At 53.8% G+C, this 15,218-nt stretch overlaps 5 protein-coding genes and 1 non-coding gene across 6 annotated transcripts; 2 read left to right on the forward strand and 4 right to left on the reverse strand.

Annotated features, from left to right (window-relative positions):
- Positions 1-7: 7 nt before the first annotated feature.
- BDP81DRAFT_t170 lies at positions 8-89 on the forward strand. The gene has a single exon. It is a non-coding gene; the product is annotated as a tRNA-Ser (tRNA).
- Positions 90-476: 387 nt separating this feature from the next.
- BDP81DRAFT_427802 (eukaryotic DNA topoisomerase I) lies at positions 477-4,272 on the reverse strand. The gene is made up of 4 exons (XM_060590380.1): positions 3,897-4,272; positions 3,467-3,693; positions 1,079-3,409; positions 477-1,030 (listed from the first exon to the last, which is right to left on the reverse strand). Exons 1-4 carry the CDS (start codon positions 3,943-3,945, stop codon positions 893-895), a joined length of 2,745 nt encoding a protein of 914 aa, XP_060445151.1. The 5' UTR covers positions 3,946-4,272; the 3' UTR covers positions 477-892.
- Positions 4,273-4,651: 379 nt separating this feature from the next.
- BDP81DRAFT_319393 (ATP synthase F1) lies at positions 4,652-5,914 on the forward strand (the record flags this gene model as incomplete). Its single annotated transcript, XM_060584428.1, has 4 exons — positions 4,652-4,707; positions 4,924-5,516; positions 5,582-5,715; positions 5,786-5,914. The coding sequence occupies 4 exons, from the start codon at positions 4,652-4,654 to the stop codon at positions 5,912-5,914; spliced, it is 912 nt and encodes a 303-aa protein (XP_060445152.1).
- Positions 5,915-6,472: 558 nt separating this feature from the next.
- Positions 6,473-9,798, reverse strand: BDP81DRAFT_319257 (flavin-containing amine oxidoreductase; the record flags this gene model as incomplete). Its single annotated transcript, XM_060584421.1, has 2 exons — positions 6,473-9,509; positions 9,608-9,798. 2 exons carry the CDS (start codon positions 9,796-9,798, stop codon positions 6,473-6,475), a joined length of 3,228 nt encoding a protein of 1,075 aa, XP_060445153.1.
- Positions 9,799-10,494: 696 nt separating this feature from the next.
- Positions 10,495-13,140, reverse strand: BDP81DRAFT_427806 (Sec1 family protein). Its single transcript, XM_060590381.1, has 4 exons — positions 12,960-13,140; positions 12,704-12,899; positions 10,930-12,516; positions 10,495-10,867 (listed from the first exon to the last, which is right to left on the reverse strand). The coding sequence occupies exons 1-4, from the start codon at positions 13,035-13,037 to the stop codon at positions 10,746-10,748; spliced, it is 1,983 nt and encodes a 660-aa protein (XP_060445154.1). The 5' UTR covers positions 13,038-13,140; the 3' UTR covers positions 10,495-10,745.
- A 544-nt stretch (positions 13,141-13,684) lies between these two features.
- BDP81DRAFT_24322 (ubiquitin-conjugating enzyme) lies at positions 13,685-14,675 on the reverse strand. The gene is made up of 3 exons (XM_060582862.1): positions 14,427-14,675; positions 14,155-14,305; positions 13,685-14,091 (listed from the first exon to the last, which is right to left on the reverse strand). The coding sequence occupies exons 1-3, from the start codon at positions 14,472-14,474 to the stop codon at positions 13,823-13,825; spliced, it is 468 nt and encodes a 155-aa protein (XP_060445155.1). The 5' UTR covers positions 14,475-14,675; the 3' UTR covers positions 13,685-13,822.
- Between the last annotated feature and the right edge of the window lie 543 nt (positions 14,676-15,218).

The raw sequence follows: 15,218 nt of genomic DNA on the forward strand, positions 1-15,218 counted from the left end.
TTCAACCGGCGTTGTGGCAGAGTGGTCTAATGCGCATGACTAGAAATCATGTTCCTTCGGGAGCGTCTGTTCGAATCAGGCCAACGTCGATTACTTTTGCTTTTTGACGTTTGTCTTCATGGCTTTTGTAACTCTCAAACCGGGCCTCTCGTTTTTCATCATCTGTTTCGTTTTGTTGGGGCGAATTTGGGTCAAGTGCGTCGCAGAAGTCCTTTTCGTCATCGTATGTCGTATACTGGGTGACTTGATAACATTGCTTCCTCGGATGTCGACTCCCAACGCGCTCTAGACTTACGCCCTCAAGAACCACCTTGGGATTTGGTACCGTTTTTCTATCTTGGACAATGGACCGGTACACCGAAGAGGCTCTTTACCTGCGTTCCCGTAAGCAATAAACACAAGCTAAGCCGAACCACCAATTTTGGCCAAGCTGCATGTTAAAGCTTGACATCACATGTATAAGACAACACAGAGTTGTTGAATTCGCTATTATTTCAATTAACTAAGCTAGTCTAGTCTGCTGTGGCCTGGCTGTGGCTCTATAGCAAGAACGCGCGACCGGTGGACCAAGGCCCCCCCAGATCACCGTTCTCTACGAAAGCTCCGTTTTATCTCTTTAGTTGGCAACCCCCCCTTCGCTGTATGCATTGGCACTTCCTCGTGCTCTCAACCGCAGCTGATATATACCTTTTCTCCTTGCCGTCCTGAGTACCTTGTCCAGATACTGCATCGAGCCATCGTGCAGAGTGGTCCCTAACTGGCAGGACTCCCTGGCCCCGGGGTCGAATGCTGAAATAGAAATGCTTTTGGTACAAACAAACAAATACAGTAAAAATGATGAGGTACGATGGGTTGGTTCGGGAAAGCAACCGGAATCCTGAAAAGAACGTGATCAGAACTCCCAGTCGTCATCCTCAACAGACTTGATGGCCCAGCTGAACTTCTCGCGCAGGGTCTTGGAGAAGAACTTCTCAATAGGAACGTCAAACTTCTTGGCAAAGACGACCGTAAGGCGAGGATCAATGTAGTTCTGGACTACGTTAGCTTTGAAATCATGTCAACTAGGCGAACGACTTACGATCTTGGAGGTGCTCAAGGCAACCTCCTTGTTGCCATCGCGATCAGCGGCCTGGAGCTCCAAAGTCTTGACTCTGTCATCAATCTTCTTGGCCTGCTCAACGAGCTTCTCAACCGTAGGGCCTCGGCCTTCCGGCTCGACCTTCTTAGACTTGTTCTCTTTCTTGAACTTGGCGGCGAGTTCGTCCGCAGCCTTAAGGCGCTCCTTACGCTCCTTATCGGGGAACGGCTTCTCGCCATCGGCCAGACGTTTCTCGTTATCCTTCTGGAATTTCTTCTCAATCTTGGTGCGCTGCTCTTCCACCAGGAACTTCTGGTGCTCGAGAATCCACTCGTCGGTCAACTCTTCCGGACGAGCGAAGTAGTCGGCGCCCTTCTTCTTCTTCACCTTGTTGTCGATCTGAAGCATCATCTGCTTCGTGCGCCATTGCTGGTACCGGAGGCCCTTGATGCGATCGCCGAGCTTCTCCATCTGCGCCTCGTGGGCAGCACCGACAGTGCGTTTGTGGTTGCACAGAATGGCTACCTCACGGTTGCAGTCGTTGTAGAGCTTCACCTTCTCCGCGATTGTCAGGTTCTTGTGATCGACCAGCTTCTGGAGGAGAGTGGACATCGTGAAGGACGCGTTGTAGGTACGGAAGACCTTCGCCGTCAGGCCGGGCATGTAGTTCTTGAGATGGTTGTTCAGCTGGGTAGTGGTCAGGCGGTCGAAAATGTCGTCTCCGTCGGTCTTGGGCGACTTCTTGAAGAGCTTCAAGTTCTTGAAGACCTGCTTCTCAACAGTGACTTCGTCGTAGAATCGAATACTGTCCTTTCCGAGGAAGTCGAAGATGACGGTATTGGGCTCGCGTAGGGTGATGTGCTCATACTTGAGGGAACAGCAACCGACGGTCTCGGCTTCGTTCTCAGAGTCCTTCTCGTTGCCAGCCCTGAGAGCAAACTTATCGATCAGGTACACGGCCGTGGCTCTCTGTCGGTCCGCCATGACCTCGCTCTTGAGATCCTTTGTGTAATCCCTGCGAATCTTGTCGATGTGCTTCTTGAGTTCTCTTGCCTTTTCAAACTTCTTCATGTCGCTCTGACCCTTGATTGCACTGGCAGCGCCGAGCATCACGTACTTGTATGCACCGTTGATGTTCTCCTGCCACATAGCCAACCAAGTAGCCTTGTTGTCATGGACGACGGCCTTCCACTTGTGACCCTTGGGTGGTTCCGGGACCTTTGCGTCCTTGCCAATGTTGATGGTAATCTGCTCAGGATACACTCGCTTCTTGAGCTTTCCAGTCTTGGGGTGCTCGCCGCGGCCGCGGAATAGACTTGGAGGTTCAACGCGGAAGTTGCCAACCTTTTCCTTGCGGCCATCCCACTTGCAGTACATGAAGGGAGCTTCTGTCTCATCCTTCTCAGCCTTGATTGCCTTCTTCTCTGCAGCAGTCCGGTTCTTTCTGATGGCGCTCTGTTGTTCGTAGTAGTTGAAGATGGGCTCGAAGTCCATCTTCATGAAATCCTTGATGTCGACCTTGTTGCCTTGCTTGTCGGTTGCGTGGCCTGACTCCTTGAGGACGGCCTTGAAATCGTCAAAGAAGTTCTTCTGGAAGACGGGGTTGTCGACATTGTGCTTGGAGTTCAGCATCGCTCCGAAGAAACAGGCAACTTCTTCGGCTTCGATAGGCAGGTTGACCGGCTTGCCATCGTAGAGCAGTCTGACGTTCTTGGGGAGAGCCTGGTACTCGGGTGGGAACATGACGCCGTTGTGCTCCAAGGTCTTCCACTTGACGCTGTCGTCCTCCTTCTTAGGGGCGTTCCACCACTCGTACTCTTCCTCCTCCTCGTCTTCAGGAGCCTCGCTTTCCGCCTTAGCCTTCGCGCTCTTTTTGGCTGGTGCCGCGGCAGCCTTGCCCTTTGCTGCCGTGGCCTTGGCCGGGGTCGCCTTCTTCGCTGCAGCCTTTCTTGCGATGGGAACATCGGAATCCGATTCTGCTTTGACTCCATTTGACTTTCTGGCACCGTTCGATTGGCGCTTCTTCGCTCCCGACCTGGCTAAAGGCACATCGTCGTCGGAAGACTCTTCCTTCTTTGCCTTCTTCGGGGTTGCCTTCTTTGCCTTGGCCTCGTTGGCACGAATGCTGCGAGCCTCCTTGGCGGCTGCCTTTTCAATGTCCGCCTTCTTTTGCGCAAGCCTGGCGCCCAATGGCTGGTCATCATCGGAGGATTCGTCGGGTAAAGCTGTCTCCCTGTACGAAGGAGGCAGGTTCTTGCCCCTCTTCGCAGTGAGGGGTTCGTCATCTGAATCTGTTTCTAGTGCCTTGACTTTGGTTTTTTGTCGCTTGGCCTAGAGTCGCCGTCAGCCTCGTACTCCGCCACCGTCTGCCTGCCATGTGTAACCTACCAAAGGAGCGTCGTCGTCACTATCTTCGGTTTCATCCTTGTAATTGACCTTGGGCAAGGACGAACGAGACTTGCGCTTTCCGTTCGTCGATGGGCCATCGACATCCATCGCATCGTCGTCCTCAATAGGTCCGTTGCGGATGGAGAGACCCGGCGGGGCCGCTCGTGCCTTGGAGGCGGTTCTATCCATGGCGATGTCGTCGGCTTTCGATATCCTCGATGCAGAGACTGTCGTTGATCAGGTTAGAAAGCTGTTAAGTTTTCCTTTGGTTTCGTATGTAAAATCGGGATGCAGGAAGTACGCGACGAGTCAGGTGGGTTCGCTGGGGCGAGAGGAGGGAAAAAAGTGACACGTCCGGCGTAAAGTGGCAGGCGCGAAGGGTAAAGCGTCCGAAAGCGCAAAAGTTTATTATGTTTCTTAGCGTACTTACTATGTCCGTTCGACCTCGCAAGAGGTGCGTCGTCGTCTGAGGAACTCATGGTGGGAAAAGGTCTCGGTTCGCGACGTTTACGGACGGTTAAGTAAGAACTGAATCGCAAAGTCCAAAACCGGGGCTTGGTGGAGCAGAAAAAGTTGTTGTAGAAGCCGATCCGCGCGGAAGAATCGCGTAGATATAGAGGCAAAAGCCGGATGGTTGAAAAGGCCGCCACTTGATGTGTTGGAAGACGTAGGGAAGGACACCCACGTCTTTGCGAATCGAAAGTGAAGACGAGGTTTTTTTTCGAGGGATCGAGGGAACGAAAAAAGAAGGCCGGGGGTGGGAAAGGCGTCGAAGACCTTCTAGCTACGAGCGAAACTTAATGGGGCTGCCCCTAGGAGTCTAACTGTCTAGGTAAGCCCGGGTAAGGTACGGAGTAGGTAGGCACAGGTAAGCGGGTGGCAGGTGCTGCCAGGACAGACTGACAGAGGAAGGCCCGAACCAATCCAATGCCTGCGCCACAGCATCCCGTGCACGTGACTATCCTGAGCCACCCGGCTGCCGGTCAAACTCAGTTAGCCGGGAAAACGAGATGGATGGAGTCGGGTGCGAAGACTGCTAGCCGGGGAGGAAAATAACCTCGAACCTACCAATCTCGCTATCCCGAAGCACCGTCCGACAGCCTCAATTGATCTCGAAATCGGTCGTGGTCAATTGATCCCCACAAACGGCAGAGGCTCGATCTTCTTAATATCTCAAACTTCACAATGCTTTCCCGGGCGGCGAGACCAGCTCTGCGAGCTGCAGCTGCGGCTCCCTCGCGGTAAGTCGGAATCCACACCTTCCTGAGCTCGGAAAATCGGAGGAAAGGGACAACACGTCAGACGAGTGCCGACGGTCGGCCATCAACGATGCAAGAGGACGGGACATGAGGAACATACTGGGAACGATATCAATTGAACAAACGAGAGAGAGAGAGAGAGAGAGCGAGTGAAGTAAAAAGATAAGAGCTGTCATGCTGATTGTGCGGCGTTTCCAGAGTTACGGCCAGCGCGCCCACCAACGCTGCCAACTTCGCGACCCTCCGTGAAATCGAAGGCCGCCTCAAGTCCATTCGCAACATCGAGAAGATCACCAAGACGATGAAGATTGTCGCCTCGACCAAGCTCAACCGCGCCCAGAAGGCCATGTCCGACTCCCGCGTCTACGGTGCCACCTCCAACGAGGTCTTCAACTCCGCCGAGACCAAGCCCCTCGAGGTCGAGGCCAAGAGAGAGCTCATCATCATCTGCTCCTCCGACAAGGGCCTCTGCGGTGGTATTCACTCCGGTCTCTCCCGTACCATCCGCCGCGAGTTCGCTGAGAAGAACGCCACCGCCGACCTCGTCATCCTCGGCGAGAAGTGCAAGGCCCAGCTTCAGCGCACCAACTCCAAGGACATCCGTCTCTCCTTCGCCGGCGTCGGCAAGGACGTCCCCACCTTTGCTGATGCCTCTGCCATCGCCGACCAGATCGTTCAGCTCGCTGGCGACTACTCCTCCATCAAGATCCTACACAACAAGTTCATCAACGCCACCAGCTACGAGCCTGTCACTATTGAGGCATTTTCCGAGGAGGCCATCACCCAGTCCCGTAAGCTACCCTCGACACGAAACGGAACGAGATATCGTGTGAGTTGAACTAACATTGGATTCAAGCCAACTTCTCCGCCTTCGAGGTCGATGAGGAGCTCATCCCCAACCTCCGCGAGTACGCCCTTGCCAACTCCATCTACTGGGCTCTGGCCGAGGGTCACGCCTGCGAGATCTCTGCCCGTAGAAACGCCATGGACGTACGTAACCCTCCTTGACATCCTTGTTTCCCCCCCGCAAAAGTAGCTTCAGACTGACACACCATGATAGAACGCCTCCAAGAACGCTGGTGAGATGATCAACAAGTACCAGATTCTGTTCAACCGTACCCGTCAAGCCGTCATTACCGGAGAGCTGGTTGAGATTATCACTGGTGCCACTGCCTCCGAGGACATGTAAAGCGGGTTTTGGAAAAAGCACGCGCGCATCGCATCAGATAGAGATGATTATTACCTCTCTTCCCTTTGTATCAAGCTACCAAGGGCGGCTAGTTTAGCCCTCAGTGTACCAAATCCTCGCGAATACATCCTGATCTAGAACATGGATCGGTTATTTTCATCTATTTATAACCCGAGATCTGAGAATCTGTGCCGTTGATAAAACGTTTGCCATTGCTGTGTACACTCTTCTCGAGTGCTTTATGTACGGAAGCTACAGTAAGTACCGTGCGGAACTCAAAGAGGTCGGTTCTACGACAACCTCTTCAAGTTTCGATGAGAGCAAATATGAACATGTATGGGGGTATGCAGAACTCCTCGACGCCGCATTAAACATGAAGGAGAAAGATAACAGACATCCGCCACCACAGTCCCCTCTCGAATGCACCCTTCCTTGCCCATCATGAAACTGTTTATAGTAGAACAAGAAACGGCCCAACCCCCATTCATAGAAACCCCAGGGTGGGAAATCAAACACCCCCTTCATCTCACCGCGCCTCGTCAAGCAAAAGAACACCCGTCAAAACTCCATCTCGCTGCCGTCACTTTCAGCGTAGCTGACATGCTTGGTCCTGCGGTACTTTTGCGCACTAATCTCCCGCTGCCGCGCCGTAGCAGCACTATAACTATTACCGCTGCTGCTCCCTCCCCCGTGCTGTCCGTTCTGCTGGAGAGGCACGTACGGATGCTCCCGCTGATACGCGCCCATGGTCTCAACGTACTCCTTATCCCACCGCGCCGACGTCTCCTCGTACTGCTTCACGGCCTCGGCGTACGCCGTCTTCTGCGCGGCGGCCTCGTCCTCGAAAGGCTTCCTCTCCTCCACGGAGGCGGCCCGCCACATCTTGGACGTCATGACGCGCACCTCGTTCGGCGCCGTCTTCTTCTTACCGTTGCCGCTGGCCGCGTGCGCCGCGCGCTCCTCCTCGCACCGTGTGCGCGCGACCTCGAAAAAGGCACGGCTGTAGAGGAGGTAGGCGTTGGCGGCCACCTTGGCCGGGCGAAGGGGCCGCTCGCCGATTTTGGATTTGGTGTGTTCCCAGGCGGAGAGCTCATAGGCTTCCAGGCGGACTTGTTCCGGGTCCCTGGGGCCTTCCATCTCTTTCCGCTTGTTGGACACGTTGTTGTTTCCTTTCCGTCGGACGAGGGGTGTCGGGACCTCGATCGGACCGAGCATCGACTCGAGAACCTCTGACGCGGCGCGGAGTCCCGAGAGGTAGGCTCCGTGGACGGTGGCCGGGTGGGTGCCGATCGTGTGCTCGCCGGCGAAGAAGAGGTTGCCGATGGGGCGCGCCATGGCGTCGTAGTCGTCCGGGTGCATCTCCGGTCCGGCTGAGGAGTAGCTTCCTCTGGCGAACCTGTCCGAGGCCCAGCGAGTGATGACCGATTCGGCGGGAAAAGGCACGCTGGGGCCGAAGACGCTGCGCAGGACCTCTGTCGCCTCGGCGATGAGGTCCTCGTTGCTGCTGTGCTCCGTATCGAACCCGGCGTCGCCGGCCATGAGGGCCACCAGGCACGGAATACCTGTGGTCTGCGTGACGTTGAACCACTGGAACAAGCGTCCTCGTGAAGAGCCGTAGTCGCTTTGGTTCAGGCTGTGGCGGTTCGGAGCGTCTCGCAGAACGCCGAAGATGTGCCTTTGCGTATCCCAGAATGGTTGCTCGTAAACGAGCACGAGCTTGTTGAGTACTCCGTATCCTATACGAGTGACTGCTTCCGTCTTCCACTCGGGCAATGGCGGGTCGAACGCCACATTACCGTGCTTCAGAACTCCTAGAGGTATCGTCGATACGACGTAGTCTGCATCAATAGATGTCCCGTTCTCGCACTCAACCGAGGCACGCCCGTTGTTCTGTGGCTGATACGTGATCTTCTTGACAGCAGATTTCGAGCGGACGTCGAGAGGCGTAGGGCAGTGCACGAGGCCTCTGGGAACGCTCTGGTAGCCACCAACAATCATGGTGTGCTTGCCTTCCCACTCATTGCCAGCATCAATGTCCCAGCCACCAAGACTGAGATTATGGAGATTTGTAGCGTTGCTGTATTCCAGGTTCGCGACGTGCCAGTTGATGAGACGGTGATCTTGGGCAGTCAGATCCACAATACTGCGATATTGGAGGACGGCCTCGTCCATCACCGAACCCAGCGTCGCCGTTGGTAAAGCCACGGCTTCGTTCAGATCAATATTAGCGTCGTTTGCCAAGCCGGTCTTCAACGTCCACCCCATTGTCTGGGCTTTCTCAGTGGCCTTGAGTACACCTGGAGTGCCAGGTTGAGTGTGGACGCGGCCAGTAAGCTTGTCCGACGAGACCGGCACCAAGTTTACTCGTTCCGGAACATTTTGCTGCGAAACGGACGGTGCATGTGGGAGAGCCGCCACCGCTTCCTCGGCCTGGTGAATTGTCCGGTGGCCGTCACTCACGGCATCTCGCGCATCGTCGATCAAGTCTCGGTTGCCTTCGATGAGCTTAGCGGGCTGTGACTTGAACTTGTATTCGCTGACACGATCCAAGCAGTCATTGTAGAGCCTCTCTACGAGCTGGTCCCTTACAAAGTCCACCGGCTTGCCATTAGAATCGTAAATTGTCGTTTCCGATCTCAGGGCACGGTATGGGAGGCACAATTGCGCACGCACGAGAACGTTCATCGGGTTGCCGCGTTCGAAGCCAGTGATGATCATCCCGCCCATTTCGGCGGTGAATCGTGCCCCGTCAAAGTCGGGCAATGGTAATGTCGGTTTTGTTTTGAACTCCCTTGAGTAGACCCTTCCTCCCACTCGCCCGCGCCCCTCTAGTACCACAATCTCAGGCACTGGTTCTCCGAGCGCCCGGAAACGATCCTCGTACTGCCGTATTAAGCCGTCCAAATGTCTGGCGCAGCCCAAGCCGGACATACCAGCACCGATAATCACAATCCTCTTCTTGTTGAGTGGGACTTCTGCTTCTACGTCCTCTTCGGATCGATCGCTCGTCGCTGGGAACTCTACACAGCCAAAGTTGATGTAGCCACGTCGCAGCAGCCAATCGTAACATATGCTTGCGACATCAACCCATCTGGCACCAGCGCAGCCGACCGCTTCATTTCTCGTCACTGCAACACGTGGATTATTATACCAGAGCCGGAGGATGCCGTTTCTGATATTTAGATACGTGGTGACTTGAACATGGCTGATGTGCTGTCGCAGCATCTGATATTCTTCTTGGTGCAGGGCATACGGGTTTAGTCTCGATGACTCGGCTGCTTCTATGCATTGCCTTGCATATTCAAAGCTTGAGAGATTCGAGGGTATGGATGATTTCGGCTTCACATTGAAGGTCTGCCGCAATGCCTCGCGTATTGGAGGGGTCTCTGCCGATGGTATAGACAATTCCGTATGCCCGTCTAGGTCTACAGGGGTCGTTGCCTTACTAGACACCGACGATGGCACCGATGAAAGCTCAGACTGATCGTGATCAGATAAGTTGGTCATCGGAGACTCGAAAGATTCGTGAGGGGTATCGTGTGACTGGATGCGGAGGGTCTCTAACGGAGCAGCCGCGTCTTCGGCTATTGGTGAACTGATTGATGGTCAGCTAAACTCGATCGCGAGTCTCCCAAAACTTATCCGACAAAGCCAAGATATCATTTTGAGAACGCGCCGTAGGGTATTACCTACTCAGCTTCCGATATTGGGCCGGAAGGATGTTCCGCCTCATCCTGGCTTGAGTCATCCAGGTCCATGTCCATGTCTTCTGTCCACACAACGATTTCCGGGGCAATTTCTGAAACTGCTTCTGATGAGATTCGACTTGACGGTGTTGGTGTCGTCGAATCTGATAGATGTGAGGTCGATATCCGACTTAGCATCGCACTGGCCCTGGAAGGCGTGAAGTCTGATATACGTGAGTTCCGATCCGGAAAATCCATCAATGATCCCTTCCCAAACCCTGGTTCCTGCTTAACCCGGGACCTCGGACTGCTTCTCATATTTCAGCCGTTGAACCGAATTGGACTCGGGGATGAATGAAGGATGTATGTTGGTGGAGGCGGATGATCGGTGATGAAATCTGCTCAGTCTGAATCCCGACCAGGGTGTTATATGGCGGGATTAGTCCCGAGTCGATAACATGTTACGATATCTCAGGTGAACCTGGATAGTCTCGCTGTGTAAGACTTGTCAGCTGATTTGAGTTCTCAGACTCGTAGCAGTCGATATAAGACGAGGCAGATGCGGATGTACCTACCTTTTGACTGCGGAGACGCCACTTGCCCCGGCTGCAGGGCACTGTCCCGTCTTCGGTGGTTGATTGAACCGTCCCGATGCAGGTCGAGTCGTGGTATACTAAGAAAGCACCCGTTGAGTCGCAAACAACTCAGTCTATTGTTTGAGACAATGATGTCGAGGAAACAAAAGTAATCAGGACATTAAGGGAAGTCGTCAGACACATGACCCGTTGAAATCGCTAGGTTCGGCATTGGACATGAGGAGCTCCAGCGTTCGAGACAAAAAAAAGGTGGGTCACGTGATGGGTCTGCGCTCCCGTCACTGGAAAGCCACCCGACGCTGGACAGTGCTGTACGGGCTGACTGCAGGCCCGAGCCAAAACCGGCGACACCACTGCGGGAAGGCACTGACTCGAGAGGCCAGACTGCCGTTCAGCAACAAGTATTCACACGACGGGCAATGATGCCTACTTCTAGTTTGAAAACACTTCTTCACGAGAAGCTCATTATCTGTATGTTGGTCGTATCTTTCAAATGCCGAGTATGGCGTTCCCGTCTCTCGGCCCTACCAAGTCTTCTACCCCAGACCCTCATGCAGTTGGGCTCACTGGCTTAACATTATCTCTTGCAAACGAATCCTTCTCAATTGCCGCATCCATCATTCGGTCTCCGCTAATGATCGATGTCGTGCAGATGACGATGTTTCTTCGGGCTACGTTTGACGTCGGTTAGCTTGGCAATGCTTTACGAGATGGGACAAACGAGGGCGAATACCTTCTTCCTGCTTTGCGATGAACCGCAAAGCAGCGATCTCGGTGAATGTTATGCCTCCGACGAACACCACGAATACCGTTTGCTTCTCTGTACCTCCCGACAGTAATGCGCGAGCTTTGACAGCCTTCTCTTCGCCCTTTTGCAGCTCGTAGAATGTCTGCCCGCGGACGTGCTTTACAGCTTCGTCGAACCCGTGCCAGCCCTGTGCTGCGGACCCTCCGGTCGCACCACTCACACCATTTCCTCTGGTGACCTTGAGCAGATACTGCTTTTGGAGCACACATTGAACGAGACGAATCGACAGGGGCGCATACCCGCTGTATACATATGCGATGTCGTTTGGATCGTCTTCTTGAACTTCGTCGACGATGAGACGCAGAAGTTTGCGGAGATACGTATAATTCGTCTTTGTCCCTGTTGTGCTGCCACCAGAGCCAGTCATCGGGATCATTTCCGCCAACGGAGAAGAGCGTGACAAGAACAATTGGAGCTTCTCGAGGTTGTTCAGAGTGAGGATGTGTTGATAGCCGTAGCCCTCGAGGATAAGCCGTCGGAACTGGTCGAATTCCTTCGGTTTGATGCCGCCTGAAATGCATGAGTAAATGCAAAGCAGCCTCAGTACTTCCGGTAACGGCGTATCGCGAGCGATGAGTTCCTCGATGGCTTCGAATTGTGAAGAAGGGTCCGCTCCAGCAGCAAGATTCTGCTGAGCTTCCAAGAGACCCTTGAACTGGTCCGTACGTGTATACTTCATGACCTCCTCGGCCAAGCCCGTGTGTATGCGCAGACTTTGCTGCTCCGCTTGATATCCGGGCAGCTTACTGACAAAATCCTTGAGCTCGGCGATGGATTTGTGGCTGTTCCTTCCTTCATAGTCTTTCTGTAGATTCTGGAGTCGGCGGGCGACTTTGTTCAGCAAGCTACCGACGATGGCGAAATTTGTATCGCGAAGTTGCTCATATAATTTGTCAGAGGAATCCAGTTGGATTTTCCGTTTCCTAGCTTGCGCGCTTGTCGCTGAGGATTGAGAAGGGGCCCCAACAACTGTCGTATCAACTTCGGCTTGGTTGTTCTGAATGCCGAATACTTCGTCGATGAGTCCCTCGTAGGTCAGTTGAGTTAACAGAGGGGTGACAAAGTCCACTTCGCGGTCGATTATTATGACACTTTCGGTAAGTGTGCTTGGTGTCAAGCCGCCTCGATTCGTTTCGTTCGCATCCTCGCCCGCAAGTATCTCTTGTCGCATTCGTGCCAGGAGCTCGGCAACTCGTTTTGCGTTATCGCCTTTGCCGATGATTCGGGGAAACAAGCCGTGGTTCTGTTGGATCTCCATCAGGGCCTTGGCGAGCAGGAATGACGGTGTGACGTCTTTCGAGAGATACAGGTCGCGGAAAGATTCATCCAGCTCGAGCGAAAGGAGATCCTTCTCGAGCGGAAAGAAGTATAAAGGCAGTTCGGAGATGTTCACATCGCCCAAGACGCCAGCCTCCTCGAGCAACTTGTCCGAGACGAGTGTCCGTCGAGGAACCCAGAAGATGTGGTACTCATGACCTGTTTGGCTCTCTCGTTGTAAACGACGGATTTGCTCTGAGAGGTTGTTAGTATGAAGTGCAGCTCACCCAGCAGCTTGGAGATCGGCCGCAACAAGCCTCTCCATCGTGCTCTATCCCGGCAGACCACAAATGACGGGTGCGCGAGCAAGCTCAAGAGGCCTCGTGAAATTCTGATGGAAACTGAGAAAGCTTATGGGATTCGGAAAGTGAAAGGTGCTGACCTGCTATGGCTGACGCATGGCGAGCGCACTCGCCGCGTGCTATGAAGATGGCATTTCGCTGGCTGGTGTCGGCGTTCTTGTTCTCGAGGAAGAAGAACTTGTCTACGCCGTATTCCTGTAGGGTAGCGACCTTGACGATGGTACTGATCGGGCCTGCTAAGCTGCGCTCAAGAATGAGGTTCTTCTTTCCGCGAACCTGAATACGCCGAGGTTAACTCACGGAGGACAAATAGCAAGCTCGAAATGCCTTACTTACAGCCTCGAGCAGGTAAAGGAGATCCTTGCGCGCTTTGTCCTTTATCTGGTCCGTATTGAAGCCAGCTCGAGGAGCCATCTTCAATTCTCCATATAGTTGGAATCGAGTTGTTCGTGGAGCGCAGACTGACCGCTGCTGGACGGGGTGACGTGGTCGGGGTAAGGTAGATGGAAAGGTGACGGAAAGCTGCGGTAGCAAAGCGCCTGACGTCTGGAGCTATGGGGTTGAGAGATTAGATTGGCTACAGCACGGGACATCTCGCAGAGAGCATTTGCGTCAGCGGGGCCAGGCCGCCAGGGTGATTTAGGTACGACAGTGCAGGTGCTCTCTCGGGGAATTCCATGCCGGATCAGTGGGGGCCAGTCGCTATATCCGGCCCGCTCTCAGCGCTACATGCATCCCGTCAATGGATGTCTCAACCTGGAAGCGTTTCCAGTTACTCGAGACACTACTTCGCAATTGCTGGCCGCGACGGCTTTTTTTCTGCACACTTGCAGCATGAATGCTTTGAAATACGGTCTACCTGCTAATATGATGCGCAGTAGGCGTCGCCTAGGATGTATACCTTACTTGGCCAAAAAAGTATAATCTGCTCATCCTAACGACCATCAACATGGGTGTCCATATCGTCCTCTGGAGGGGCTGCGATCCGGCTCGTGACACAATTTTCCCGGCCGATCCTTTTCGAGATCTCGCTCCACGAAAGCTGAAGAGGGCCAAGAACCGTGTTGGTCACCTCATCTTCTTCCCCTCGGCAGAGCATCAACCCCTGAATACTCTGCTTGTCCTGGGATTCCCTATCCGTATGCCGAAATCCGATACAACGCCATACCCAAACCTGCCGCGCAAATGTCTTGTGTTGTTCAAACGGTGTTATCGTGATAGTAGAAGTCGATATCTCTAGGGCGCAAGCGATTGCTCCGAACGAACTCGTCATCTCCCGCCGGTCGCTCGTTTTTTTCGTTGCCTGTTAACATGCTCTGTATGCTCATGCAGACGCTCTCGACGTTCTGTACAGGACTCCAGCCTTGACTGCCGAGAAGATCGAGACAGATGATGCCATTGGAGTAGATATGAGGGTGCATGGGAATCGGTCGCTCGGTGGTCTTGACGAAGGTGACCTCTGGGGGTTCTATAGACCAGATCATGTTACTTGGGGAGGTACTGAGTAGCTGGCATGTGTAGAGAGGCATACCTATGGGATATTGTTGCGAGAACTTGAATTTCAGCCTGTAAACCTGGTCTTTGTATAGCGGGTTGTCGTCCAAGACTTTGATGTCCATGATCCATTCTTCGAAGTTGTCGGCCGAAATGAGCTCGATACCGGGGGGCAGGCCAGAGTTGAGCTGTGAGAGTTAGAAACATTCATAAGGCAAGCGCGAGCGCGAGTGCGCACAATGCGACAAGGTGCAAATGGTTCGATCACGGGACAGAGTGAGGTAGCGAGCTGGATGCGAAGTAACGAACCTTGGACAACTCTTTGGCCAGCCGCTTGGAAGCAAAGCTGGAAGCCATTTTGAAGCGCAATCAAGTGGCCTGGAGAAGGATGAAGCCCAGGCGAAGAAGGCTCGACGGAAGGAAAAGGGAAAGGTTGAGCGCAGGAGGAGATGTCAGTCGGCGGCTCGAGAAGCAGCCCAGGCAAGGCAGGCAGGTTGCGGCTTGCGGCTTGCTAAGGGGCTTGTTGGTCGCTTGGAGGGGCTGCCCAGAGAGGAGGACCCCACGAATTGGTGGTTCCTGCCGAGAACAGCAGCCAAAAGTTGTCTAGGAATGTGGGAAGCAGCCGATCCGGAAGCCAACTTCCAGGGTCTGAAGTTCTGAACCTGGGGGTATAGAAAGAAAGCCGGATGCAAATCAACAAGGACGGGAAGACAAGATGTGCACAACAATGAGAATGAAATAGGCAAATGTGCAGCAACGTCAGTAGCTTGGTTGGTCTAACAATGTCGAGACACGCGGGCGTGTTGGAGATGGTCGACGAGTTACAGGCGTGGACGGTGGCACTTGGCTCCTTACGTAGCACGTAGCACTGAGGCGCTTTATTGTTGACTGTACGGAGTACGGATAGAAAGTACCTTCAGGCCATGTGGACGGGATTGTTGGAGAGAGAGAGAGAGAGAGAGAGAGAGACGGGAGGGAAAATGAGCAACCTGGAAAGCTGGAACGCCTTACCTAAGACTTTCAAGGTGCAAATGACGCCGCGGGGGAGGATTGGCGGCGGCTCAATGCATCTTGGACCGATGCGAATGCGCGTGCTGTAAC

This window comes from Colletotrichum phormii (genome assembly GCF_030913505.1).
Source record: "Colletotrichum phormii strain CBS 102054 chromosome Unknown BDP81scaffold_10, whole genome shotgun sequence".
NCBI lineage: Eukaryota > Fungi > Ascomycota > Sordariomycetes > Glomerellales > Glomerellaceae > Colletotrichum > Colletotrichum phormii.